At 44.4% G+C, this 27526-nt stretch overlaps 1 protein-coding gene and 1 long non-coding RNA gene across 3 annotated transcripts in view; one reads left to right on the top strand and one right to left on the bottom strand.

Moving 5' to 3' along the window:
- Positions 1-13086, bottom strand: GNPDA1 (glucosamine-6-phosphate deaminase 1). Of its 2 annotated transcripts, none has more exons than XM_049708057.1 (7): positions 13072-13086; positions 9986-10115; positions 6907-7008; positions 5554-5736; positions 4364-4548; positions 2383-2557; positions 1-1473 (listed from the first exon to the last, which is right to left on the bottom strand). In XM_049708057.1, exons 2-7 carry the CDS (start codon positions 10107-10109, stop codon positions 1373-1375), a joined length of 870 nt encoding a protein of 289 aa, XP_049564014.1. In that variant the 5' UTR covers positions 10110-10115; positions 13072-13086; the 3' UTR covers positions 1-1372. The 2 variants fall into 2 exon arrangements, with proteins under 2 accessions (XP_049564014.1, XP_004280273.1); XM_004280225.4 differs by lacking the exon at positions 13072-13086 and adding an exon at positions 10976-11099.
- The window catches only part of LOC117196767 (uncharacterized), a 48392-nt gene continuing 23422 nt past the window's right edge, over positions 2557-27526 (top strand). Inside the window, exons 1-3 of the long non-coding RNA XR_007476501.1 lie at positions 2557-2650; positions 10489-11720; positions 17643-22980. This is a non-coding gene — a long non-coding RNA (uncharacterized LOC117196767). The remainder of the gene's footprint in view (positions 2651-10488; positions 11721-17642; positions 22981-27526) is intronic.

The following is a 27526-nucleotide window of genomic DNA, read 5'->3' as shown; positions in this document are numbered from 1 at the left end:
TTACTTGAAAATACTGGATTTAATAGAAAATATTGTAAACAAGTCCATTGATCCATTAGCTTAAGACAGAATGACAGCATAATCACGTATAAAAGCTAAAGGTGAAATGCTGGTACCAAACACAGCACTTAAAGAGAGGCCTGAGCCAGGCTCCGAAAGGTCTTTCCCAGAAATAGAGGCAGCAGCAGCTTCAAATGGGCACAGAGATAGGGAGGAGGAGGCAGCATCCAAACCATCAAGGCAGAGGAGTAAAAGAAGGCAGAGCAGTGGACAGCTTGTGAACAAGGGGTGAAGGATAAAGGAGCAAAAGCACTGTATTTCCTGATGTTCTGGGAACATCAGACCATGCCACACGAACCTGGGAGGGTTAGAAGGGCAGGGTATTTTCAGTGGGGAAAGGACATTAGGCAACTTTAGAAACAGTTGGTATGTTTCTTGGCACTCAGCTCTTAGGGATGTAGAACATGTCACTCGTGTGTTGTTTCTAACTCAACTAAGCTGCTTGCCCTGGCTCCATCACCTTGACTGAACACAACGCTGAACTTGACAGTATCTGCTGGCCCTGTGGACTTATGAAAGAGCACGTATGAGAGGTGCCACAGTGAGACCTTGGAACAAAACACAGGGCTCTGGTGGGAAAAGCGTTTCCGCCTTCCTCCTGGTGCTGGAAGGTCCCTGATGGAGGGGAGTTTGACGTAGCTGGGCCCCTTGAGGCTCTGAGTTTATCAGCAAAAGCCTTCTTCTTAGTCCTACCCACCCAAATCCTCCCTCAAGGAGTCCTCTGAGTTCACAGAAAGGCCAACTGAAAGAGCAGTAAAAACTGGGGAAAGAAAGTAAGGGATAGTTTCCTTCCCATGGCACTTGTTACTGACCAGAGGGACCGCTTCCTTATACTGGTTCTAGACATTAAGAGTGTTTGTTCCTTAATCTAAAACAGTGTTTCCCAAATAAGGGGCAGGCCTGCTCAAGAGGGGCTCTCAGGACTCTCCAAAGAGGTTTTGTCCCATATACATAAGCCCCTAACTCCCTCCCAATTGAGAATCAGTGCACATAATGATAGAACTTACTAGCAGGAGTGTATTGTACACGTGAACAGTGTCAGAGACAGAGCAAAAAGTTAAAAACCCCTAGTCGGGCCAACATCAAAATTATGGAGTGATTTTTTTTTTTTTTTCTGATTAACAGTAAGTTACAACCAAGTAGCTAAACTCCATGACTGGACTCCACGCTGCATAGCCAAGAATAATAAGTTCACCCACTTATCTGGGGTAACCGTACTAGATTAAAGAAATACAATTCTGTCCTCCTAAAGACAATTTCCAGAAAGACCTGCCTGTCCCAATGAGGTACTTGGCACTAGGATTAGCACAGGCTAATCACTGTATGGTTTCTTAGAAGACTGGCTTTTCTCTGTTTCTTTCTCTTTGATACTGTACAAGGGATCCACCAACTTGTTATGAACAAGCATTAAACCTACAAAAAATTAAAAACAAAAGTCATTAATGCAGGTAGAGGCAGAGTTCCATGATTATCAACAGTAACATCCAGGAGCTCTCAAATTTTGTCCTAGAACTGATACTCATCATCTTTCGTCTGTGGGCCCAAACGATAAACACCCTAAGAATAGGAAAAGAATTTGTTATTCCTAATGAATGCTAGAATCCATGGGACTGTTATAAATTCGTCTCTAGGAGAGTTGGCCATTATAAGGTTAATCTTGGGCTTCCCTGGTGGCGCAGTGGTTGAGAGTCCGCTTGCCAATGCAGGGGACACGGGTTCGTGCCCCGGTCCAGGAGGATCCCACATGCCGCGGAGCGGCTAGGCCCGTGAGCCATGGCCGCTGAGCCTGCGCGTCCGGAGCCTGTGCTCTGCAATGGGAGAGGCCACAACAGTGAGAGGCCCGCGTACCGCAAAAAAAAAAAAAAAAAAAAAATCTTTTCATCAAAGAACAAATTCCTAATTTGCCTGCTCAGTAAATGAGGATTTTCCCATAAGTTTATTTAAAGCAGTGAGTGTCCGCTTTAAGTAGAAGAAAAAAAGATGTGCATGACAGTTCAGTGCCTTGACTACAAGGAAAAGGCCTGTACAAGATCTGGAAAGATAAAAAACCTGAGGCTCAGTATCGCTGCAAGGAGATTACCAAACTGCCCTTGAACTACCACTTTCATTTCATTCTCTTTCCTCCTCCTCAGAGCAAACAGGTCTCTAGAAATGGACCCTTAAATAGTCATGGATGGAAGAGAAAACTGTATTCTGAGAGGAGGGTTTGATTTTATTAAAATCATAGTTGTCAAAGTGGCCAGAGCATGCAAGCTAGATCCACTCCTCTCTCCTGGCACACCTGAACTTGGCAACCTACTCCCTGACCCACCCCACCCTCACCTTTGAAATACTTGACGGTCTTCACTTTCAACTCCAGGGTGGCATCCTCGTCGCACACAAACACCGTGCGGGGATGCTGCTGGAAGGCAGACACGGTCCACATGTGGTTCACTCCCTCCTCGATGGCCTTGTATAGAGCAAACGCCTTGTGAGCACCCGTGATGAGGATCATCACCTGGGGATCAGAAAACAAGCCTGTGATGGAGGAGAAGGAGCAGCGGAACGGGGAGTCTAGACACCTGAATCCTGGTGGCCACCCAGGACAATCGTAAGGACTGTTGTTGTTATGTGTCATTGTAAGTCGTTAGCACGTGGCACGCTGCTCCACGCTCTGTGTGCTCTGTCACACAAGTAGCCTGAGATGGGGAGCACTGTTATCCCCACATTCTAGGATAAGGGAGTGGACTCTGTGATGGGGGTTTCAGTAACTTGCCCCAGGTCATTTCTAACCCAGAGTCCATGCTCTTGACTACCACATGATAGTGCCTCCTGGCACCTTTGATGATGACCGTGAAAGTGCCCTGGGAGCAGATGTGCCGTACATACAGAGGCCCACGCCTTATCCCAACGGTTCTGACACTGGGTCCCAGGGCCGCTAGATTGGGTGAGTTTCCACAGTGGCAAACTGGAAAAAGACGGGTCCTGATTTGCGCCTCCAGGGAGGCCTTGGAAGCAATGGTGAGAGTTATCTGTGTGGCTGCTAAGGTTGAATGCCAATAAAGCTGCCCCTTAATCTGGTCACTTTCAGTTCAGAGTATTAGACCTGCTCATGTGACTTGGAGTAATGCTTCTTGTTTAAGTAAAACAGGCACAGACTCCCCTCAACACTTAAAATATCGAGAATGTTAAGTGTGGGAATTCCCTGGCAGTCTAGTGGTTAGGACTCCTTGCTTTCACTGCCGAGGGCCTGGGTTCAATCCCTGGTCAGGGTACTAAGATCCTGCAAGCCGTGAGGCACAGCCAAAAATAAATAAATAAAATAAATAATTTTTTTAATTAAAAAAAAAAAGAATGTTAAGTGCCAGAAAGTGATTATAAAGAACTCAGCATTCCAGATATCCTTTCATTGTAATTCACTTCTGCCATGGAGTTGTGAGCAGGATTTACTGTTCCTTTCTTGAAATGAGAAAACAGAGGCATAGAAAGAATGTGACTCTTTGTTCAGGACCCCAGAACTCGTTTTAAAAAAAAGAATTTCCAGATTTCCATCCCCAGGTCCTTTCTGCACACCACAGGAAGAGCCCTCAAACTGTAGTGTTTATAAGATGCAAGGCCAAAAACAGCAGAATGACCTCCCTAGGTACTGATTCAAGGTTACCCAACAGAAATTGCTGCCATTGCTTATTTCACAAAAAATCACTTTAGACAGGGAAACTTTTTCAATGATTTACATGTTTGTTTACAGACTTGGGCAAAGAAACCTAAAGCTAAAATGTCTGTAGCTGCTTCCCACTGAATATATCAGAAAGGAAGAGAAAATGCTTCTAATGAAAGTAAGGAAATTGGAACTACAAAAAATTCAAATGATACCCAAATTTCTATAGAAAGACTCAATTCAGTTCAAGACACTATTTCAATCACACTTCTCCACATTTATGACTCCCTGAGCACAGGGCTATAACCACAAGCATCCTGCGGTTGCAGGGGGAGCTCCCTTCAAGCAGTGGCCGCCTCCAACTGCAGGGAACCAGAGGGCCCCTCTCAGTACCTGGACAGGTACAAATTCATATTCTGATATTAGTGGTGCTGGGTAGGCAGAGACCAGGAGCCTGTGGCCTCCTGGGCAGTCAGTGCTGAAAAGGTTTCACCTCACACTGGGAAGAATGGTTACTTCCAGAGAGGAAGGACGGCAGTGATAGGGTCAGTTGGGATTTTAGCCTTATTTACAATGTCTTCATTTTTAATAAAATGGATTCAGGTGGTACCTGTATAGTTGAAATTAACAGCAAAAAGCCAAGTCCAGCCCCCCTTGTGCCCTTACCTCTCTAGCATCCATGACAGTGCCCACACCCACCGTCAGGGCCATGGTGGGCACCTTGGCGAGATCTCCATCAAAGAACCTAGCATTGGCCAGGATGGTGTCCATGGCCAGCGTCTTCACACGGGTCCTGGACACCAGACTGGATCCCGGCTCGTTGAAGGCGATGTGTCCGTCAGGGCCAATGCCTGCCCAGAAGAGACAGGGCAGCCCTGTCAGTCCCAGGGATCCAAGATTTCAAGAACGGACAATCTCTCCTTCCCCACCTGGGGTCTGAAAAAAATCCTTGAAAACCAAGCATATGATCTTCCCCTCTCATTTCTAGCTGAGGCACACACAGACATTGTTAACTTGCTGCCACCCTCAGAAAGCTAAGTACGGAGCAATCCCAAAAGCTTCTGCCCCCCAGATCATCCAAGTGTAACTTCTCTCTCTCCTGCCACTTCTCTATCCCTGCTGGGATGGAGTCACACCGAAGAAAACATACACAGGGCCTGGAAAGGGGCTGCCAAGTTTATAAGATCTCAGAACATGAGCACTCCTAGCCATTTCCTCCCCACCTGGAAGTAAAGAAGGGTTAAATCTGGAGCAGTCAAAGACTGTTCGACTTCAGCCTCCCACCCCCACCCCCCATGGGGGACTCCAGAGGGCTTGACAGATGGAAGTGTAAGAGGGCAACTCAGGGCAGGGACAGGCATAAACCTGAGAGCGGGATACCCTAGGTCCCCACCCTCTCTCCACTGCTCTGGCTGGCTGACCCTGGGCAAGTCACAAAACTTCTCTGGGGTTCAATTGCTATTTTTAGCATGCAGGGGCTGATGGTGGAATCTTCTGGAACTACATGAGTCTGTGATTATGTTTAACTAAGTCCCATGACTGATCCATAAAACCTTGTCTGAGGAATAGAGAGAATCTTGGAGTCCAAATCCAAATCCATCGATTTACAGACAGGGCATCAAATTGCAGAAAGAGGAGATGCCCCAGATCACAAAGTTTCTGAGCGGCAGAGGCAGGGCAGGGCACCAGGGCTCCCACTCTGTGCCTTCCCTGCTGCCTCAGGCTAATGAGTGACCCCACTGTCACTGGTGCAGAGAGAGGGAGCTGTTTGCAGACAGGCATGGGTCTTGTCCCCTTCTCCTATGTTCCAGCCACCCTGGGTTTGCCCTGGACATCTGCTGCGGTGTCGAGCTCACCTCCGACAAACAGCTCAATCCCACCCGCAGCCTTGATCTTCTCCTCAAAGGCATCACACTCAGCCTGAAGGTCAGCTGCATTCCCATCCAGAATGTGGGTGTTTTCTGGGTGGATGTCAATGTGCTTGAAGAAGTTGTTCCACATGAAGGAGTGGTAGCTCTCCGGGTGGTCTCGACGAAGGCCTGTGGGGCCATGGCTGCACTCAGTCATGCCAGGCTGAGCAAGGGCACCCTCCCAAGGATGGCAGGATACTCCCAGACCCCAGAGACACTTTCAGGGAAGAGCCCATCGGGGAGCCTTGGGCAGTAGCCCTCTCACCCCCAGCCACTCGGAGTAAGCTGAGCTGGTGTCCTTGTGCCCATGACCATGGGCCTGGGCCCTCATTCTGATCTCCTTTTCACAAGAGAATGGCTGGAGGCCAGGATCAGTCTGGACCTCTGGAGGTGGGCTAGCCTCTGCGGGGGAGGGCTGGGCCCATCAGGAAAGGAAGCAAGAACACCCCTTACCCTGTGCCTCCCACCTCACCATTCACCCCCCCATTACACCCTGCTCAGCCTGAACCCCAAGTGGAACACCAAGTGGTTGGAGAGAATTATCTCAGAGCTTCCAAAAAAAGATTTTTTTCAGTTAAGAAAAACAGTGTTTAAAGTGCATGTTTCAGGGGCCTGAGGAGCGGGGAAATGGGCAGTTGATTTTTAATGGATAGTTTCAGTTTTGCAAGATGAAAAGAGTTCTGGAGATTGGTTGCACAACAGTGTGAATCTACTTAACACTGAACTGTACACATAAAAATGGTTAAAATGGTAAATTCTATGTTACGTGTAGTTTACCACAATTAAAACCATTACAGAATGATGGTGGAGGTGGAGAGGGTGACAGAAGCCCAAGGTGCCACTTTTCATCAGTGGAAAGGACACCAGTCTCAGCTCCCTTCCCAGTATACTTGGCAGGAAGGGGACTGGAAGATGAACAGTAGAGAGAAAGTCCAGACACAGACACTGGTGTGAGGGGGAGCACACACCCCAGCCATGGGACCCCAGATCCCCTTTGCAGCCATTTGTTCCGGAAAGAAATGGCATGGAGTTGGGGACGAGGCAGGGGAGGAGATATGCTGGAATTCATTAAGTGCTTGCTCTGATCAAGAAGCTTCCACACCTGTTATATCACTTAATGCTTTCAGCCCATGAGGTCAGCTTTATTAGCCTCATGTCATAGCTGAGTGAACCAAGGCCTGGAAGATACAGTATCACCAATTGAGCCTACCCCCAAATGCCACTGGTTCCCTGAGACCTCCCCTGTCCTCTCCTGGGCCGATCCTGTGAGGGGAGGAGTACGATTCTCCCAAGACTCACCCACATACTCGTCCATGTTGAAAGTCTTCACATATTTGAAGGACAGGTCTCCATTCTTGTAGTATTCAATCAGCTTCTTGTAGCAGCCAAGTGGGGTGCTCCCTGCAAGAGAGGCCACAGCCATGAACCCCCTTCAGCCCCCAGCTCCTGGAAGCCCAGAGGGCGCCCGGGAATGAATCAGGGATGCTCCACCAGGAGAACCTGTCAGACCTGACAGAAACAAATCAGATCTGAAGTCCTGCCCAATGCTCAATCCCAACTGCCATCCGTTAAGTGCTGGTTTAATGCCTATTTCCCCCGTAGACTGTAAGCTCCAGGAGGGAAAGGGCTGTGTCTTGCCTTGTTCATGGCTGAATCCCTAGCATTCAGCACACTGATGATTGAAATGACTGTGATTAGCACCTCAGTGAATGTCAGACTTAATTACTGACATGACATTCCCTGAGCAACCAGTACGTGAGAGGTACGTGATGGGGATGCAGAGAAGTGAGAGACACAGCAGCCACCCTGGAAGAGCTCACTGTTTAGGAGTGGGGACACGAAGCAGTAATGTCGGCTGTGGTACAGGCTAGCCTGTGGGTTTGGGGAAGACTTCCCCTCGGAGCAGCAAACCCGAGCTGAGTCTCATTAAAAAGTCAGTCATAAAACCCGTAAAAAGGCAAGAGGACTGCTGTCGATTAAGAAACTAAATATGCATGAAGCCTGACTGGACACTGGGATTAATTTTTTTAAAAAACTCTAAAAAAATGTGGACAATTCGGGGAAAAAATTTAATATAGTCTATATATTAGATGATATTATGAAATGATTTTTAATTTTCGTAGGTATTATAATAGTATTGTGGTTATATAAGAGAATGTCCTTATTCTGAGGAGATATGTACTAAAGGATTTAGAGGTAAAGTGTCAGGATCTCTGGACCTTGCTTTCCAGTGGCTTATAAGAAATGTGTGCATGTATGTGTGTGTGTACAGACAGAACATGAGACACAAGAGATGAAAGTAAATGTGGCAAAAGGTTAACAATTGGTGAATCTAGGTAGATGGTACTGTACTATTCTTTCAGCTTTTCTGAATGCATGAAACTTTTAAAAATGAAAAGATGGAAAGAAAAAAGCCCCACCCAAATCAGATCATTGTTTTCATAACCCACTAATGGCTTTTCGTTTCACTCTGAGTTATAATCAGTCCTAACAAAGGCTCTATATAACCTGGCCCCTGGCTAACTCTCTCCCCAGCTAGGAATCCTGCTTCAAGCAATTCTACCTCAGGGCCTTTGCACATGGTGTTTGTTGCAACGCTCTCCTTCAGGTATCTGCATAGCTAACTCACCTCTTTAGGCCTTTACTCAAATGTCACTTTCTCAGAGAGACCTTCCCTGCCCCCATATCCAACACTGTAACTCCCACCTCTGCCTAAACACTCTCTAGCCCCTTTCCCTGCTTCATTTTTCTCCTTCCCTCTTATCACCATCTAACATACTCTATATTTTGCTAATTCACTTGTTTATTATCTGTCTCTCCCACCATAATTCAAGCTTTAGGAAGGCAGGAATTTGTGTTCTTTTTATTCACTGCTGTATCCCTGGCACCTAGAACAGCTTGGCATACAGCAGGTATTCAATAAGTACCTGCTGAATGAATGACAGTGGCAGCCCCATCCACACAAAATAATCAGCCTATCCCTGTGACATGGTCTTAGCCATGGCTGAGCCACGCAGCTTCCCTGTCCTCCCCCTGAGCTTCATCATGTCCATTTTCCAAACTTGTAGCCTTCCCATCAATTCTGTGAGCTTCCACTATCTAGCCAATAAATTCCTTTTCTGCTTAAGTTAGCCAGAGTCGGCTTCTGTGGCTTCCACCCAAAACCCTGAGGGTGCTTCAATTAACAGTAGGAATGTTCCAAGGAACCCATATGGAAATGCTGTGCTGGTTCAAGTGTGATAGTCAGGAAGGGGCCAGGTCTTGGAGGACCCTGAACACCACTCTGAGGGGCTTGGATCTAATTTTGCAGACGATGGGGAAATGGGGAGGGGTTTCAGCAGAAGCCCAGACTCTGACCCAGGGTGGCTCCACAGTTAGAAAACAGGATGTTAGCACAGCCCCGACACAGTCTGAGACGCTGGTGGTTTCACCAGATACCTACCTGAATATACTGTTCCCACAAACCGCTAGAGCAGAGGTCGGAAAACTTCAGCCCACAGGCCAGATCTGGCCTGCTGCCTGTTTTTGTAGAGCTCATAAATTAAGAGTAGTTTTTACACTTTAAAACTTTTTAAAAACCAAAAGAATATTATGATATATGAAAATTATATAAACTCAAATGTCAGTGCCGGCGGACATCCATGCTCATTTCTGGATTGTCTATGGCTCCTTTTGAGCTACAAGGGCAGAGTTAAGTAGCTGCAACAGAAAGTGTATGGCCAGTGAAGTGTAAAATATTTATTATTTGGCCGTATACAGAAAAAGCTTGAAGACTCCTGCAATAGTGGATTGGTCACTGAGGCAAATCCACCCCACTTCTGAAAGAAAGAATCAGAACATTTGCCTTGAAAAACTGGGTTTAAAATATCCTCCCATAAAGGCAACATTCTGATTTTTTCCCCAAAGAAACTAGGACTGTTTTTCACTTAGTTCCTGTGTTTAACTAAGCCTTACAGAAAATGCGTTGAGTGACTATCTTCTCAATTCTCCCAAGGATGGTGCTTAGTTAGTAGCACTCTAGATGCAGAGAAGAGAAATTAATTCATTACATAAAACGTATGCCTTAAGGTATTAGGACTTAATTCTGTTAAGGAGACTTGACTGACAGGGCTGGCTTAGGATATAGCCTAAAAATCAAAGTTTTTCCTGCCTAACCAAGATCCCTTCTACTCCAGGACTCTTCAGGAGCAGGCAGCAACAAACCAGCCCAGAGGAAGCTGGGTCCTCTCTTTCGTATTTCCGGGGGCAGGGGAGTCGTTCACTCATAGGGCCAGTACCTCAGAGCCCTCCTTGCAGTCCCTTGGCTGAATGGGCCTACCTACCTGGCCCCTTATAAGCCCATAATGCCCTCGCCCACCCTCCCCATCCCACAACGCACCAGTAGGGAGCCCCAGGGTGAAGTACTTGTCTGGCCCTGGGTTAAACTGGATGATGCGGTTCCTGATGTATTTGGCTGCCCACTCACTGGCCTGAGAATAGTGGTCCAGGATGATGAGCTTCATCTTGTCCTGCAGGAGTAGGTGACAAAAGGAATCAGTGGTAAGGGGTAAGGAGAAAGGGGTGGAGGGGAGAAGCCCTTCTCTCCATGCTGTCTGAGCCCAGAAGGGGAAGTTCACAGAGCATTGACAGGCTGGGCCAAGTGCCTCCACTACCCACCGGGAGGCGCTGCTGTGGGACAGACCTGGGTTCCAATTTCGGTTCCTCCATTGATCAACTGCAGGACCTTGGTTAAGGACCCAAGTTCTTTGAGCTTGTTTTCTCTTACGGGAAAATGGGGACAACAGCACCTACCTGACAAATTTCATGATGGTGAATGTGAAATGAGAAGATGCATGTAAACCACATAGTATTCAATATAACATGTTGGCTATCCTCTTGCAGCTCGACCCGGGCCCCCCTTCCCCACCCCTCGACAACCCCCACCTGGCTAGATACTCTACTGTTGAACTCTTCCTCAATAAATAGAGAGGTCATGGGATCATCTTGGCTCACTAGAGCAGGTGGAGGCCTGGAGAGGTGTGTTCTTTCAGTACCAGAGAGGGGCGCTCCCAGCGGCCTGCCTTGCTTTGCAGATCTTGTTTCCCCCAAAGAACACGCGGCAAAGGTAATCGCTCTGGAAGGAGGGCGTTTAGTCCTCCCCGCCGCACTGCGGTCAAATCAGAGTGGGAAGGCCAAGGCTGAGGTGGCCGGATCCGCGGTCCGTGGGGTACAGGAGTTTTTCCCCCACCCCAATGGCGATCCCATCGCCCCTCCCGGGGAGGGACCCGAACGGATCGCTGGGGGTCCCGGCCCCAGGTTGCCGGAGGCTGGGCAGCGCCCGGACCCCCGCCCGCGAGGAGGGTCCCCGCGGACCCCGCTCCCCACTTACGCGGACGCTTCCCGCGGCTGATGCAGCGACTGCGCTGGCGGCCCCGCCCCGCGTGGGTCATGTGGCTGCAGGTCACGCGGTGCCGCGCTCTGCCCGCGGGGCTGACTTCTAGGGGCTGCGGCTCTAGGGAGGGCTCTGCCCGGCGGGCCAGGGGCTCCCATTTTCTTAGCACAGGGGCTGTGTAGGCCCCGGAAAAGCCGTGGGGGGCGGGGCTTGGAGACTGGTTTGGTGGAGGAGGGAGACTTGGGGGGGGTCCCAGGTCGCTCCCAGGGATGCAGTCCCCAAGGCCGGGGGCTGGGGCAGGGTTTTCAGTGCTGGGGGTGGGGCGCGGGAGGAAGAGCAGACTCGCTTCCTCTAGGGCTGGGCTTGGCTCTGCCTTCAGTTTATTTTTTTAGATATCATTTATTTACCTAGTTATTGCTGCTTTTTTGTTTTAAATATAATTGGATTTTTTCTACCTTAAAAAAAAAATCCATCTTTGCAGCAGTATGAACTAGAGAAAAATGTAGGTCCCTGGTCTCCTCTACTTCCCACCCTAAGGTAATCATTGCTAACAGGTTAGACTACATCCTCAGTGATTTTTCGTGAATATCCTTACATTGTATTTTACAGAAATGAGAACACACCACACGTGTGGTCCACAGTCAGCTGGGCAACCACATCCTGCAGTTCCCGTGACTTGGTTCGCCTCTTCCTTGGGCCTCGCTGCGACTCCGGAGCAGCTTGAGAGAGTGGGCTTCTAATGGTGAGGCCCTGATGAGCCCGGGCGGTGGAGCTAACACAGTTAGAGGGACTTGTTCTTTGGCCTCAGTGTTGGTGTAGGTGTCTTTTGTTTTTCTGTTTTTTAAAATTCAGTTAGAAATCTCATCTTAGCCTGAGGATTGCAGATGTTTCACAGTGAGGTTCCCATCCCAATCTCCAAACACTTCAGATGATACCTTCAGGTCTGCAGCACTTGCCCTCAGATGGTACAGGAAGTGACTTCATGGGACCTAATTGGGTCTGTTTCCCCAGAGTTACCCTTTCTGTAGGGAACCAATGCAGGTGTCTGTTAAGCCTGGAGGCTCTTGATTTTGCATGCGGACTAATCAGGAAGGCCTGGGTTTAAATTCTGGTCTTGCCCATATCCATTTCTTGAGTGAGTGACTCAAGCCAATGACTCAGCTTCTCCAGCTCTTCATTTTCTTATCTGGAACTTGGGAATTGAGTGGAAATTACGTAATAGTGACCTCATGTAGCTGTTGTAAGCATTAAATGAAAACCAGTGGGCCCTCCATATCTGTGGTTCCAAATGCACAGATTCAACCAACCTCAGATGGAAAATATTCAAAAAATAATTCCTGAAAGTTCTCAAAAAGCAAAACTTGAATTTGCTCTGTGCCTGGCAACTGTTTACATAGCATTTACGTTGTATTAGGTGTTATAAGTAGTCTAGAGGTGATTTAAAGTATATGGGAAGATGTATGTAGATTATATGCAAATACTGTGTCATTTTATGTAAGATTTGAGCATGCATGGATTTTGGTATTTGTGGGGGTCCTGGAACCAATTTCCTGGGGAAACTGATGGCTGACTGTGTTAGCATATCATAGCATGGCTAGCCATGTTACCAATACCCCTTATTTCCTCCTACCCTCCTTACAGCTCTCTCTCTCTAACCCTGAAATACTCTCTACCCTAACCTTCTGCCCTCCTCAGGCTCCTCCCACTCCATGCCTCGGTTTAAACTGTTACCCATACCCATCCTTCCATCCTCTTGTTTTGGAACTAAAGTTGGCTAACTAAAAGAACTGAGTCCCTCCCCACCCCAGGTTTTTTGCTTGTGAGTTCATCTATGCAGTCTCTGTTCCTTTTCCTTCCTTCCTGTGGTGAAGGCAGATGTGATGCCTGGAGCTGGGGAAGCCATATTATAACTATGAGGCAATAAGCATGAAGGTAGAGTGGAGGATAGAAGGAACTTAAGTCCTTGATGTTTGACAAGTGCTAGACCTCTACTTCTGGACTTCCTCTAAGGAAATAACAAATATCCGTGTGGTATTTATTTAAGCCACTGCTGGTAGAGTTTTCTGTGTCTTGAGATTAAAAACATGACTCACTGTAACAGCAGATGACTCAGGTCTTCCTTGGGGTTTATGCTGGTATTGTGGGGAGATACCTTTCTTCTACAGGAATTTTGAGCTGTGAAATCCAGGAAAGCTTAGAGCTGCCAGTGAGGAAAGTAGAAACAATAGAAAAGAGATACAAAGCCCTGTGACATCATTTGAGCTGCCTAGATCTAGCCATGTCCAAAGCCAAATATACTCTGTTGGGTTTAAGTTGGGTGAATGAATGAGGGAGTATAAAAATAATATCTTTTCTTCCCTGAGGCTAGTTAGGGGAAACTCTGGGAGAATATTGAGTTATCTATTGCTGCATAACAGATTACCCCAAAACCTAATGGCTGAAAGCAATAATTACAATAAGGGCTAAAAAGAAATGCGCTGTCAAGCCATGAAAAGACCTGGAGGAAACATAAATGTGTGTTACTGAAAAGGCTACATATTGTAATATTCCAACCCTATGACATTCTGGAAAAGGCAAAACTATGGAGACAATAAAAAGATGGTTGCCAGGAGTTAGCAGGGAGGGTGGGATGAATAGGTAGAGCACAGAGGTTATAGGGTAGTGAAACTATCCTGTATGACACTGTAATGGTGGATACACGTGGTTATACTTTTGTCTGAACCCTGGAATGTACAAGAGTGAACTCTGATGTAAACTATGGACTTTGGGTGATTATAATGTATAGGTTTGTCACTTGCAACAAGTGTGCCACTCTGATCAGTATATTGAGTGAAATCTCATGAGAGACCCAGACCCAGAATCACTCAGCTAAGTCAGTCCTGAATTCCTGACCCACAGAAGCTGTGAGATAATAAACATTTGTTGTTTTAAGCTGCTAAATTATAAAGTCATTTGTTATGCTGCAATAGATAACACACTCAGGAAAATTCCATAGGTGGGGTAGGTGTTAAGCAGGGGATTCAACCCCTGTTTCTCTCCCCTGTGCATGGAGGTGTGTCATCTGACCCACCAGAGACTCCATTCCTCAGACCACACATTCCCACGTTGTGCTGCCCTCTGCCATGTTTGTGGAATCCCCTGCCAAGGCTTCTGCTGAGCCTGTCTTCCTGTTACTTGCTGTTTTCTAATTATCTGAGGCCATGTCTTACCTTCATTCCCTGTAGCTGTTTCTCACTGATCTTTGCATTTCCCATACCACCTAGCTCACTACCTTGCACGTAAAAGCCAAAGCCCCACATGTTTCAGAGCATTGGCTCTGGAGCCCATTGGGTTCAGATGCTAGATCAACCACTTATTAGCTGGGGTACTTTCTTAATCTCTGTGCCCCAGTTTCCTCAACTGTAAAATAGGGAGAGTAATGGTAGCTACTTCATAGGGTTGTTTTGAGCATTAAAATACCTTGTCACGTGGAAAGCATTTGAAACTATGCCTGACACGTGGTAGCTGCTCCATAAATATCACTTATTAGATTGAATCATACAAAAATTGTCATTTTTCTGGGTCAAAAAACTAAATATTGGCAATTTCACATAGTTTAATCTCATATTATTATTTCTATCCTTTCACCAGAGTTATATTCAAAGAAACAGTCCGGCAACCCAAAACACTTACAATTGTTGGTAATGTCTCTAGAAGAATGTTAAAGACAATCCAAATCAGAACCCAGAGCACCTCTTAAAATTCTCCTTGCCTCATTCTTTTTACTGTTACCAGGAAACCTTTTCCACTGCTCATTCTAAACTCCTAACTAAAAAAATCTCTGCCCCAACACCCCATCCCACATAACCAGCCAAAGTAGGTGACTACCTTGCCCGTCCTTCAACTTACCTCCATTCTTTTCCTCACAGTAAATGTCTCTTTTTTGATGCAGACACCTGGGTTTGGCTTCCCAGGTGTCTCTCTTTTCCTCTCTCTCATTGCAAAAACCTAGACATGATACTGCCCAAAACTGGCTTCCTAGAGAGCAGAAGAGAGGGGAGAGGCTGAGAAGGCAAAGGTGAAATTCCTTCTTTCTTTTAAAAAAATTTTAATTATGGTAAAAACATACAAAGTTTACCATCTTAACCATTTTTAAGCATCCAGCTCAATAGTGTTAAGTACATTCATGTTGTACAACCAATCTCCACGACTCTTTCCTCTTGGCAAACTGAAACTCTAAACCATTAGACAACAACTTCCCCATTTCCTCCTGCCCCGAGTCCCTGCAGCCACCGTTCTACTTTCTGTCTCTATGAATTCGATTACTCTAGTTCCCTCATATATGTGGAATCATGTGGTATTTGACTTTTGCAACTGACTTACTTCAGTTAGCACAGTGTTCTCACATACATACATAGATACATACACACACATACATACGTACATACTATATTATTTTATCCATGCATCTGTCCATGGATACTAAGGTTGCTTCTACCTCTTGGCTATTGCAGAATTCCTTTTAAATGGGGAAATATGAACAAATTTAGTAATTTCAGGCTCCTTCACAAGGGGAAGACAATGTAATAAACTGCATGATTGTGTTGTTCAAATGTTAAATGGGGAAGCAGGTCACGGCCCCAAGAGAGCCACATCGGTCAGAGCCGGACAGACTTGGGTGGCATATCCAGGAATGGATGCCAGAGCCACACTGGCTTTGAATTCCAGCTCTACCACTTACCGATTGGTTAACTTCTGGGAAGTCAATTTCTCTCTGACTAATTGCTTCGTCCATGAAATAGGAAAAATAACACCTACCTTATTGTATGGACTATTATTGCCAAGAGTAGTTACCTCAGGGGAGGAATAAATGATTTAATACATGTAAGGCACTGAGAACGGTGCCTGGCACTGAGTTAGCTGTCACTAAGGGATCATTATTATTACTAGGGTTTTGAGATGGTCCTTGAAAGAGAATCAGGGTTTGGTCGCTGAAGAGGAGGAGGGTGGCATTACAGACAGGGATGATCAGAGGCAGGAATGGACTGAGGCTGGGTGAGTACTGTTTCCAGAGTTAAGAAACAAAAACACAGGATATCCAGTTAAATTTGAATTATGGCTAGTTGCCTGTGCATATGTACTTTGAGATAAAAGAAAAATATCGCATGACATACTTATTCTAAAAGCAAATTTTGGGGAATTACCTGGTGGCGCAGTGGTTAAGAATCTGCCTGCCAGTGTAGGGGACATGGATTCGATCCCTGGTCCAAGAAGATCCCACATGCCGCAGAGCAACTAAGCCCATGCGCCACAACTACTGAGCCTGTGCCCTAGAGCCCGCAAGCCACTAAAGAGCCTGCGTGCCACAACTACTGAAGCTCTTAATCTTTGTTTTGCAGGATTTGCTTATAAAATTCCTCAAAGTTACAGTCTGTGTTTTATTTACATTTTGATATGATTTCTTTAGGGGTCATGTCTAACTTATTGTGTTCTTGGCCATTGAACATTCACTAATGAGAAATCGTGCTCAGCGTTAGCATTATGAGCCAGTATATAGAACTGGCTGGTCATAAAGTTAACAACTTGTCATAAAGTTAACAACTCTGAGAATTACTCTTCAAATTTCATTGGTTGAAGCCCATAATAAAGTCTTTCACAGCATAACTTGCTTTTCCACTCTTCAGGATTACATTGTACCTTTTGATCAATAACTTTTTAAAATGTGCACAAACAAAAAGGAGCATTGTCATCAGTGTTTATTCTTTTTTTCTTCAACACTGCACCTGATGATTCCACCTGTTTCCACACTAAAAGCGTATTTAGTAACATCCATGTAAAAGAATTGAATTTGTCAATGGATGAAATCCATTTCAAAAGATAATCATAACAAGTGCTGTAATAATTATCCACTTTGGGCTGAAATTTATTTTCCTGCTTACATAATGTTGTCCCTTTTAAAAACAGCTTTGGGGGCTTCCCTGGTGGCGCAGTGGTTGAGAGTCCGCCTGCCGATGCAGGGGACACGGGTTCGTGCCCCGGTCCGGGAGGATCCCACATGCCGCGGAGCGGCTGGGCCCGTGAGCCATGGCCGCTGAGCCTGTGCGTCCGGAGCCTGTGCTCCGCAACGGGAGAGGCCACAACAGTGAGAGGCCCGCGTACCGCAAAAAAAAAAAAAAAAAAAACAGCTTTGGTAATAAAAGGGATACATTTTTCCATCAATTCTTCTTTAACACATTCAACAAGTTCCTTTAAGCAATGGAGTACTGCAGCAACACTGTTGGTTCTTCTTTCTGTTTGCATAATCCTATCGCTAAATTGATACTGAAAACTAGGAACAAACTTCATTCGGTGCATTATTTAAAAAGCCAACAAGAATTTTGGGGTCCTTTTCTTCAGAATTGAAGCATAATGTCCATGCTTCAAATAAATGGAGGATTCTCTCAACTGCAGTTATTAGAGAGCCAGTGGTTTTTGAATGTGGAGAAGTAAAGAATACTGAATGCCAAAAAAAAATCACAAAAAGCTTTAAATCGCTTAGTTAGAATAGTGTAAATGCTGAAGTAGGAGAACATTGCATGACAGTTACTTCAATCTCAAAAGAAAAGACATCAGGTACTCTTTTTTTTTTTAATAAATAAATAAATTATTTATTTATTTATTTGACTGCACCGGGTCTTATTTGCAGCACGCGGGATCTTCGTTAAGGACTGCAGGATCTTTGTTGCGGCATGCGGGATCTAGTTCCCTGACCAGGGATCAAACCCAGGCTCCCTGCATTAGGAGCTCAGAGTCTTAACCACTGGCCCACCAGGGAAGTCCCAACATCAGGTACTCTTGAGCACATTATGCAGAGCACAGGCAGGACCACCAACGCCTTCCATAGAATTATTCATGCTTTGCTTCAACTTTGAATAAACGTCGTTTGTACCTTTATGGAAACATCCACCAAAAGTTATATTTGTATTATCTCCAACAAAAATAGTAAAAATTTCTCATTAACTCTTTATTTTTAAAATAAAATTTCGACTTTATTCTGATATCCAAGAAGTTCATTCTGTGATTGTAGTATTGCATTTTGACCTCGACTTTGGTCAAATACTGATATAAACATTGTTATTCAGCCAAAATGTGTATTTGGTGCACTTATTTGGGAAAGATTTTTCCTTCCAGTTTGATTAAGATATAATTGGCATACAGCACTGTATAAGTTTAAGGTGTACAGCATAATGATCTGACTTACATTCATCATGAAATGATTACCACAATGAGTTTAGTGAACATCCTTCATCTCATAGATACAAAATAAAAGAAAAAAATGTTTTTACCTATGATAAGCACTCTTAGGATTTACTCAACATCTTTCATTCATAACGTACAGCAGTGTTAATTATATTAATCATGTTGTACACTACATCCCTAGTACTTATTTATCTTTTAAAAGGAAGTTGTACCTCTTGACCACCTTCAGCCAACTCCCCCTCCCTCCACCCCCTGCCTCTGGTAACTGCAAATCTCATCTCTTTTTCTGTGAGTTTGTTTTAATCTTGTTCATTTTTTATTCCAAGTTTCCTTGTACATATCCAAAGAGAAGTGATAACTGTTAATGTGTGGGCTCCATGGGCAAAAGAACAACCTTACAAACAGCTAAATAATGCCAGTTTGATATCAATGTCATCCAGTGTTTTAAGTATATCAGTTAACTCCAATGGGGATTTGATTTTTATTCAACCAATTCATGGAATCAAAATAAAGCTTTAAGAAGTTCATTCTGCCAAAGGTAAAACATCCAAAATTAATGTAAACACAATTATAAATTTAGTTAAAATATCCAGCATTCAAGATAAAATTGTTTCTGTGGTCTCAATACAAATATATATTTTGGTGAATCACAGCTTCATGATAAAAATGTTTTTACCATATTAGGATATTAGCAATGACCTTAGAATTGGTTGTGATGCACATGTAATTTCTTTTTTTTATTTTTAGGAGGGAAGATATTTTGTATTTTAAAAATTTTTTTTTAATTTAATTTTTTTTTTTTTTTTGCAGTATGCGGGCCTCTGTTGTGGCCTCTCTCGTTGCGGAGCACAGGCTCCAGACACGCAGGCTCAGCGGCCATGGCTCACGGGCCCAGCCGCTCCGCGGTATGTGGGATCTTCCCGGACCAGGCCTCGAACCTGTGTCCCCTGCATTGGCAGGTGGATTCTTAACCACTGCACCACCAGGGAAGCCCGGGGTACATCTTTTTGAATTAGTATTTTTCTTTTCTTCAGATAACTACCTAGGAGTGGAATTGCTGGATCATATGGTAGTTCTGTTTTTAATTTTTTGAGCCACTATTTTCCATAGTGGCTGCACCAATTTACATTCCCACCAACAGTGCACAAGGGTTCCCTTTTCTCCACATTCTCACCAACACTTGTTATTTGTTGTCTTTTTGGTAATAGCCATTCTGACAGGTGTGAAGTGATATCTCATTGTGGTGGGGGGGGTTTAATTAATTTATTTATTTGGCTGTGTTGGGTCTTAGTTGCGGCACACGGAATCTTTCGTAGCGGCACTCGGGCTCTTTGTTGTGGCGCGTGGTCTTCTCTCCAGTTGCAGCGCAGGCACCAGAGTGTGCGGGCTCAGTAGTTGTGGCGCGCGGGCTTAGTTGCCCCATGGCTTGTGGGATCTTAGTTCCCTGATCAGGGATTGAACCTGTGTCCCCTGCATTGGAAGGTGGATTCTTAACCACTGGACCACCAGGGAAGTCCCTCATTGTGGTTTTGATTTGCACTACTAACTTTTTAAAATATATACAAAATACTACATATATTTAATGTGTATAATTTGATGAGTATGGGCATACGCATTCCCTGGGGAACAATCACCATAATCAAGGTGATAGATTTATCCATCACCAAAAGTTTCCCGTGTCCCTTTGTTTTTGGTTTTCGTGTGTGTGTGTGTGTGTGTGTGTGTGTGTGTGTGTGTGTGTGATTAACTCTTAACTCAATAAGAGACTGTCTGCAAAAATTTTTACTGTTTCTGAAGTCTCATCTGAAAGGTATTCTACTTGCAATAGCCTTATATGCAAGCCTTTTTCACAAGAAAAATATTGCACAAAGGAAAATTTGTTTCTGCACTGTGATTATTTGCATTTTGGCAATGCCATAAAAGAGTGAGACATTTAGATCTTTGATAATCTCTGTAGTGATAAATGGAACTATTATATTATTATGGCAGCAGATTTCATCCTAGCATTTGAAAATTCGTTTGCAATTTTGGAACCTGAAAACACTTCTGGTGGTAGTCCATCCAAACACTTACTTGAGCTGAAAGACTGATGATGATATACAGGTGTGGAAGTCCATTACATTTCTGCTGTGATTGTATTATCTGCTTAATCTGAATTTTTCCTAAAAAAAAATTGTTTAGGGCTTCCCTGGTGGCGCAGTGGTTGAGAGTCCGCCTGCCGATGCAGGGGACGCGGGTTCGTGCCCCGGTCCGGGAAGGTCCCACATGCTGCGGAGCGGCTGGTCCCGTGAGCCGTGGCCGCTGAGCCTGCGTGTCCGGAGCCTGTGCTCCACAACGGGAGAGGCCACAACAGTGAGAGGCCCGCGTACCGCAAAAAAAAAAAAAAAAAAAAAAAAAAAAAAAAAAAAAATTGTTTATCACTTTCCTTAGTGTTAGTTAAGGAAATCATACATCTCTTATGGTTAGTTGTTAATATATGCTGGCTTATGTCTGATTTTTCATCTTTTATTAAATGAACAACTGCATACTGCAGAAACTTTCAAAAGGGATTTCTGTCTTGTTTAATAAATGTTCACTGCTCAGAAAGTTCAGCACAAGTTATGCTTGCTCTTTTATATTTGGGGGTTCGTATATACAGAAAAATAGATTTCTGATAAAGTGTTAATATCCAAAATATATAAGGAACTCATACAACTGAATAGCAACAAACAAACAAACAATCCCAATTAAAAATAGGTAGAGGATCTGAATAGACATTTTCCAAGGAAGATATACAGATGGCCAATAGGTACATGAAAAGATACTCGACATCACTAATCATGAGGAAATGCAAATCAAAACCACAATGAGGTATCATCTCATACTTGTCAGGATGGCTATTACCAAAAAGACAACAAATAACAAGTGTGGGCGAGAATGTGGAGAAAAGGGAACCCTCGTGCACTGTTGGTGGGAATGTAAATTGGTGCAGCCACTATGGAAAACTGTATGGAAGTTCCTAAAAAATTAAAAACAGAACTACCATACGATCCAGCAATTCCACTCCTAGGTATTTATCTGAAGAAAATGAAAACACTAATTCGTAAAGATATATGTTAGGACTTCCCTGGTGGTCCAGTGGCTAAGACTCTGAGCTCCCAAAGCAGGGGCCCCGGGTTCGATCCCTGGTCAGGGAACTAGATCCCACATGCATGCTGCAACTAAGAGTTCACATGCTGCAACTAAAAGATTCCCACATGCCACAACAAAGATCCCACGTGCAGCAACTAAGACCTGGAGCAGCCAAATAAAGCAATTTTTTTAAAAAAGATATATGCAACGCTGTGTTCACTGCAGCATTACTTACAACAGCCAAGATATGGAAACAACCCATGTGTCTGTCCATCAATGGATGAATAGATAAAGAAGATGCAGTATAGGGACTTCCCTGGTGGCACAGTGGATAGGACCCCATGTTCCCAATGCAGGGGGCCCCAGTTTGATCCCTGATCAGGGAACTAGATCCCACATGCATGCCACAACTAAGAGTTTGCATGCCACAACTAAGGAGTCCGCCTACCACAACTAAGATGAGGTGCAGCCAAGTAAGAAAATAAATAAATATTTTTTAAAAAAGAAGATGCAGTATATATTACACAATGGAATACTATTCAGCCATCAAAAAGAATGAAATCTTGCCATTGGCAACAAAATGCATGGGCCTCGAGGGCATTATGCTAAGCAAAATAAGACAAAGACAGAATAGCCTATGATTACACTTATATGTGAAATTTAAAACAACATCAAAAAACCAAGCTCACAGATACAGAGAACAGACTGGTGGTTGCCACAGGTGAGGGGGTAAGGAGTGGGAGAAATTGGTGAAAAGGACCAAAAGGTACAAGCTTCCAGCAATAAAGTAAATAAATCATGGGAATGTAATGTGACTGTAATGTAATGGTATAATGTAATGATGACTACAGTTCAACTTTACTGCAGATAATGTAATGGTGACTGCAGTTCAACTTTACTGCAGATTTTAAAGCTGCTAAGGGAGTAGATCTGAAAAGTCCTCATCACAAAAAAAATATTTTTGTAACTGTATGGTGACATGTTAACTAGGCTTATTGTGGTGATCATTTTGCAATATTTACAAATATCAAATATTTTGTTCACCTGAAACTAATACAGTGTTGTGTCTGTTACACCTCAATAAAAAAAATTGCAGGAAGGTTTAAAAAAAAGTAATAGAAACCACTTCAAGAATCAAAGAGATTGAATTTGATAATCTCACAGCTGTGAGAGTGCATTTGTCATTTACAGGTTCAAACTCTTGACTTACTATAAACTGGGTCCAACTTGACCCAGTTTGAAAGGGCTGCACAACTGCAAGCTAACATAAATTGAGTTTAACATCTGATTTAAAAAAAAAAAAAGGTGAACTTCCTGTTTGCCTGAAAGTGAGACTGCACTTTTAAGGCAAAGTCTCCCCAGCAAAGCCAGAGCTGATTTTATGGAAGGTTTTGGGAAGCCTGGGCGCAGGGGCTGGTGGACTTTCAGAAGAGAAAGGCTTTAAGGATGTAAGGACTTTCAGCTGCTCCCTGGAGCAAGGTTGTCTTTGACTGGCTGGCTTTCGAGCACGGTCCTGGGAGTGAGACGCTTGCTGATTGGCTGTCGTCTAGGAGCGTGGGGACTGTCACTGACTTGCTGGCTTTCAGAGGCTTGGTGGTGGATTTGTTCACATCCAGAAGCATAGTTACTGAAGTGAGAGTATCGCTGATTGGCTGATTTTCAGAACAAAAATCGTAAGTGATTTCTCATCATCGCAGTTACTGGTCACAGCTTGGGACTTTGACCAAAGAACAGTGTTCTCCTTTCCTGAATATGAAAATAAGTACCTTTGATTCTCAGTCTCCCCTTTTATTTCCCTCAGCTAAACCTGCAGGAGATGATAAGAGGTTGAATTTTTATTTGTGGAGATACGCTTTTCAGCTGGTGTTGCCATTTAAGTGATTTAAGCACCAGTTACTGTGGAGGAAAAATAGCTCTGACGCATTTTAGTAATTTATTGAAAAAAGCTGAATGCAAGACATTCATGGTGTCCTGACAGTCAATACAGGACGCAGGACAAAATATAGGACATGTCCTGTATGTACAGGCAACTCTATGAGCAAAGTGCTAAGGGAAGAGAAGGAAGCCTCACCTCAACAGAAGGAAATTGAATTCTCATTTCCTTCTAGAAGGGCATTCATTGTAGCCTGCTTGTTAAAGGCAAATACTGGAAACAACCTAAATGTCCGTCAGTTGGGAACTGGTTGGATAAAGCTTTGGGTACCTGTAAAATGGAATACAGTGCATCCATTAAAAATGAGATGGAGTTCTGTGAACTAATATGAATACTACCATGATAGATAGTTAATTTAAAAAAAAACAAGATGCAAATTCCCTGTATGGTATCATTTGTGCTAGAATATGTGTGGGGGTCATGGAGAGAGGAATAAATATATGTTCCTATATGTGTCGACTGTCTGTGGAAGGATATTCAAGAAACAGTCATGATGATCTTGGGGAAGGGGAACTGAAAGGCTGGAAGGCTGAAGGGCAGGGAGCAGAAGAGGCTTCCTTTTCAGGGCATATCCTTTTGCAAATGGAACACTTTTAATTATTTTTAAAACAATGATTTTTAAAAAATCGAATGTGTGACCTGGGAATGGGTGAGAGGCACAAGTTTGATAGGCTAAGCGTGTGGACAGGATGTTTTTTGAGCCTAGTGACCCGTCTGCACAAGGGTGGACCTCTGAGGCTGGCTAACCAGCTGTGTGGGATGTTTCCCACATCTCCAAGTCTCCACACCACAGAGCACAGGAACTAGCCTGGGGCTGGGAGGGGAACAATGCCATCCCACATAGCAAATGACCAAGAAACAGAGCTCACAATAAGTGCACTAAATTGTACAGGCAGCCAAAGGGAACAGGGATCGCTGTAATGATCCTGTGTCGAGTTCACTTCCTGGGAGCTCTCCACTGCTGATGGAGATAAAAACCAGGAAGGGTCCCTCCGAACATCCTTGGAATTTCATCGCTGGAGGTCTCCTCATTGGGGAGTCAGTCTGCTTTGAGGAGAACAGCTCCTTTCCTGGCAGAAACAGATCTCTGCAGCATAAAATGTGTAACAGAGAGAGTATGACAAAAACTTTTGAAAATGGAGGAGTTGGAAACAGTGAACCCACTATAGGGGATCATCATCAAAATTATAGCAGCTAATATTAAATGAGCATTTATCGTGTCCTAGGGACTGTTCCAAGTGCTTTGCATGCATTATACTCTCACTTAGTCCTTAAAACAACCCTATGAGGTAGATACCCTTATTCCAGTTTCACTGATGAGAAAACTGGTAACCAGAGGTTTAGAAATTCACCCAAGGGCACATATGTAGTTGATCTGGGGTTTGAACCAAGGCTGTCTGTACTCCAGCCATTTGACCATACTGCCTCCAAAAGAGGGCTTCTCTGGCGCAACCTAAAAACCAATTAACAGCATTAAGCATAGGTGCCATGGGAAACATTTGGTGTTCCTGAGTGCCGGCACAGCTCCTGGAATGTGGTTTTTTAAAAATTGAGGTGAGGGACTTCCCTGGCCGTCCAGTGGTTAAGACTTCATGCTTCCACTGTAGGGGGCATGGGTTCAGTCCCTGATCGGGGAACTGAGATCCCGCATGCCGTATGGTGCAGCAAAAAAAAAAAAAAAAAAAAAAAAAAATTGAGGTGAAATTCACCTAACATAAAATTAACCATGTTAAAGTGAACAATTCAGTGGCATTTAGTGCACTCACAGTGTTTTATAATCATCACCTCTATTTAGTTCCAAAACATTTTCATCACCCCAAAAGGAAACCCTCTACCCGTTAAGCAGTTTCTCTCCGTTTCCCCCTCCCTCCAACCTCTGATAACCACCAAATATGTGTTCTGTCTCTGTGGATTTATGTATTCTGGATATTTCATATAAATCGAATCATACTATATGTGACCTTTTGTGTGTGACTTCTTTCCCATAGCATGTGTGTTTGAGGTTTATCTACATTATAACATGCATCAGTGCTTCGTTTCTTGTTATGGCTGAATAACGTTCCATTGTGTGCATCTGCCGCAATTTGTTTATCCATCCATTCATTGATGGGCTTTGGGGCTGTTTCCACCTTGTGGCTGTAGTGCAGCTGTGAACATTTGTGTGTGTGTGCTTGTTTGAGTACCTGTTTTCAGTGTTTTGGGTGTATACCTAGGAATGGATTGCTGGGTCATGTGGGAATTCTGTTTAACTTTTAGAGGATCTGCCAAATCAGAATGTGATGTTTTGATATTAGAATCTCTCCTTGGTACCTTGGCTTTCTCCTATCCAAGAAAAGGAGAACTCATTTTTCAGGTGAATAAGAGAAACACAGTGTGGTGTAGTGCAGGGAAGACACAAGCTGACCTGGTTTTGAATCTCTGCTCTACCACTTATTGAAAGCATCTGCTAATAAGTTATCAGCAGAAATGGAGATGATCACAGCATCCATTCATTCATTCATTCAATGAATCCGCTGAGGGCTTGTTGCAGGTCTGGCACTGGGGATAGAGTAAGCCATCGTGAAGTTTACAAAATGAGGGGTGGGAGGAGGAAGGGAGGACCCAGGAGTGAATTATTTTACAAAAGGAAGAATCTTTTTGTCATGAGAATAATCGCTCCCTTTAGCCACAAGTAGTCAGTGAGCACATCCAGGTGGGCCTGCATCTTATTCCTCTATCCCCAGCAGCCAACACAGGGCTTACAGAGATAGGTCATTTAGGATTCTGGAGTGGCAAGCAATAGAAACTCAGTGGCTTGGTTTAACAAGGATTACTGGATAAAGATTGGGATAGCTCCCAGAATGGAAAGAATAGCTAAACAATCAGTCCTCTGGGAGGCTGGAAAGAGGCCAGGAAGTGATGGGCGTCTCAGCACCAGAGGCTTGTAGCTCGGCCTCCCCTGGGGCTCTGTCTTGGATGACCCAGCTCCAACCTCTGCTGGTGTGGCAGGGTTCTGCCTATCACTGCAGTTTGGGCTTTGCACACTCCAGGGGGTTCCTTCATGTCACAGTCGTCAGAGGATTGAATTCTCATTAGGACAATTTTCTAGCAAATGACAGTCAAGTGTCTTGAGGAAGGGTGTCTTTGTACAAAGTCACAGTTGGCGCTGAAAATCAGCTTGGACTGAAAAAGAAAAAAAGCCGGCTGGGAGGACAGAGGAGATAAAGCCAGCTGCAAAGCCACAGCTTTGTGTTTCTCCCACAGTCAGGCAGCAGCTGTGAAATGCCACAGGGACCTCTCTTTGGGTGACTGCTGCTTTCTGACTTTTGACAAAAGACAAAAGCAAAAGCCTGGTTTGCTATTCTCATCTCTTACTGCAGATAACCAACTGCTCTGTGGCCTCACCTCATGACAGCACTCCATCCCTAGTTAATCTCTGCTTTTCTCAATCCTGAGTCCAAAACAGCAACCAGTCCAGAACTGATTCCCACTTCCCTTTGACCCTCCTTGGAATCCTTGAGCTGGAACCCAAAACTTACAAAAGAGCTGCCATCCTTCTGTGGGTCCTCTGGAGTGCCCCACCTCACTGCTTGGAGCCAAGAAATCTGATTCCAGCAGACCACAGGCTTGTCCTTGGTCACCTCTGGCTGGTTAGGCTGGAACGATTTATTACTGACTGTCAGAAATAGAGGACTGTGATGGAGGGAGGAAGGTCCCCAGAGGTAAATGAGATGCTGTCATCAGGAAAAGGTGAAGGCATTGAGCATGCAGACCCAAGAGATGGCTCTTGGAGTAATACTCAATTAATGTGAATTATTATTAATGAAGTCATGTTTTTAGAGACACTCTAGCAGATACCTTACAAAATGACAGATAATAACAATGCCTAATAATGATGGAATATCTGCTGTGCGCTAGGCTCTCTACTACCTCATTTAATTCTTAGAGTGGCCTCCCATCTATCTTACAGATCTCTGCAGTTTCTAGGACATACTGTGTGTGCAGGAGGAGTTATCCAGCATGAATGCTGGTGGCAGGTTGTTTCTGGCTCTGGTACCACCTCGGCAACTGCACTAGCCTGAAAGCATCCCCTGGATTTCCTCTGTATCTTGGTGGGAGTGTGTGAAGTCAGAAGTGGCTTTAGACCCAACTCTTGCCCTGCTTTAGGATGGGGGACTCTAACTCTACTCTGGCAGCAACAATGATAATAACAACCATTAGAAACACTCATAAGCTGTTCTACCACATGCCGGGGACTGTGCTAAGAGCTTTGCATGTATCATCTCCTTTAATCAGATGAACAGTCC

The sequence above is a fragment of the Orcinus orca genome, chromosome 3 (assembly GCF_937001465.1).
Source record: "Orcinus orca chromosome 3, mOrcOrc1.1, whole genome shotgun sequence".
Classification (NCBI taxonomy): domain Eukaryota; kingdom Metazoa; phylum Chordata; class Mammalia; order Artiodactyla; family Delphinidae; genus Orcinus; species Orcinus orca.
The sequence above is the reverse complement of the archived record's forward strand: the minus strand, read 5'-3'. Positions and strand labels throughout refer to the sequence as shown.

What these genes read in the sequence shown, in the direction of transcription:
- GNPDA1 (XM_049708057.1), bottom strand. Translation starts at nt 10,109, where the DNA reads ATGAAGCTCATCATCCTGGACCACTATTCTCAGGCCAGTGAGTGGGCA. An exon ending in CACCCTGGGGCTCCCTACTG is followed by an intron (nt 7,009 to 9,985) that starts GTGCGTTGTGGG and finishes CCTCTCTTGCAG; the next exon opens with GGAGCACCCCACTTGGCTGC. An exon ending in CAACATGGACGAGTATGTGG is followed by an intron (nt 5,737 to 6,906) that starts GTGAGTCTTGGG and finishes ATGGCCCCACAG; the next exon opens with GCCTTCGTCGAGACCACCCG.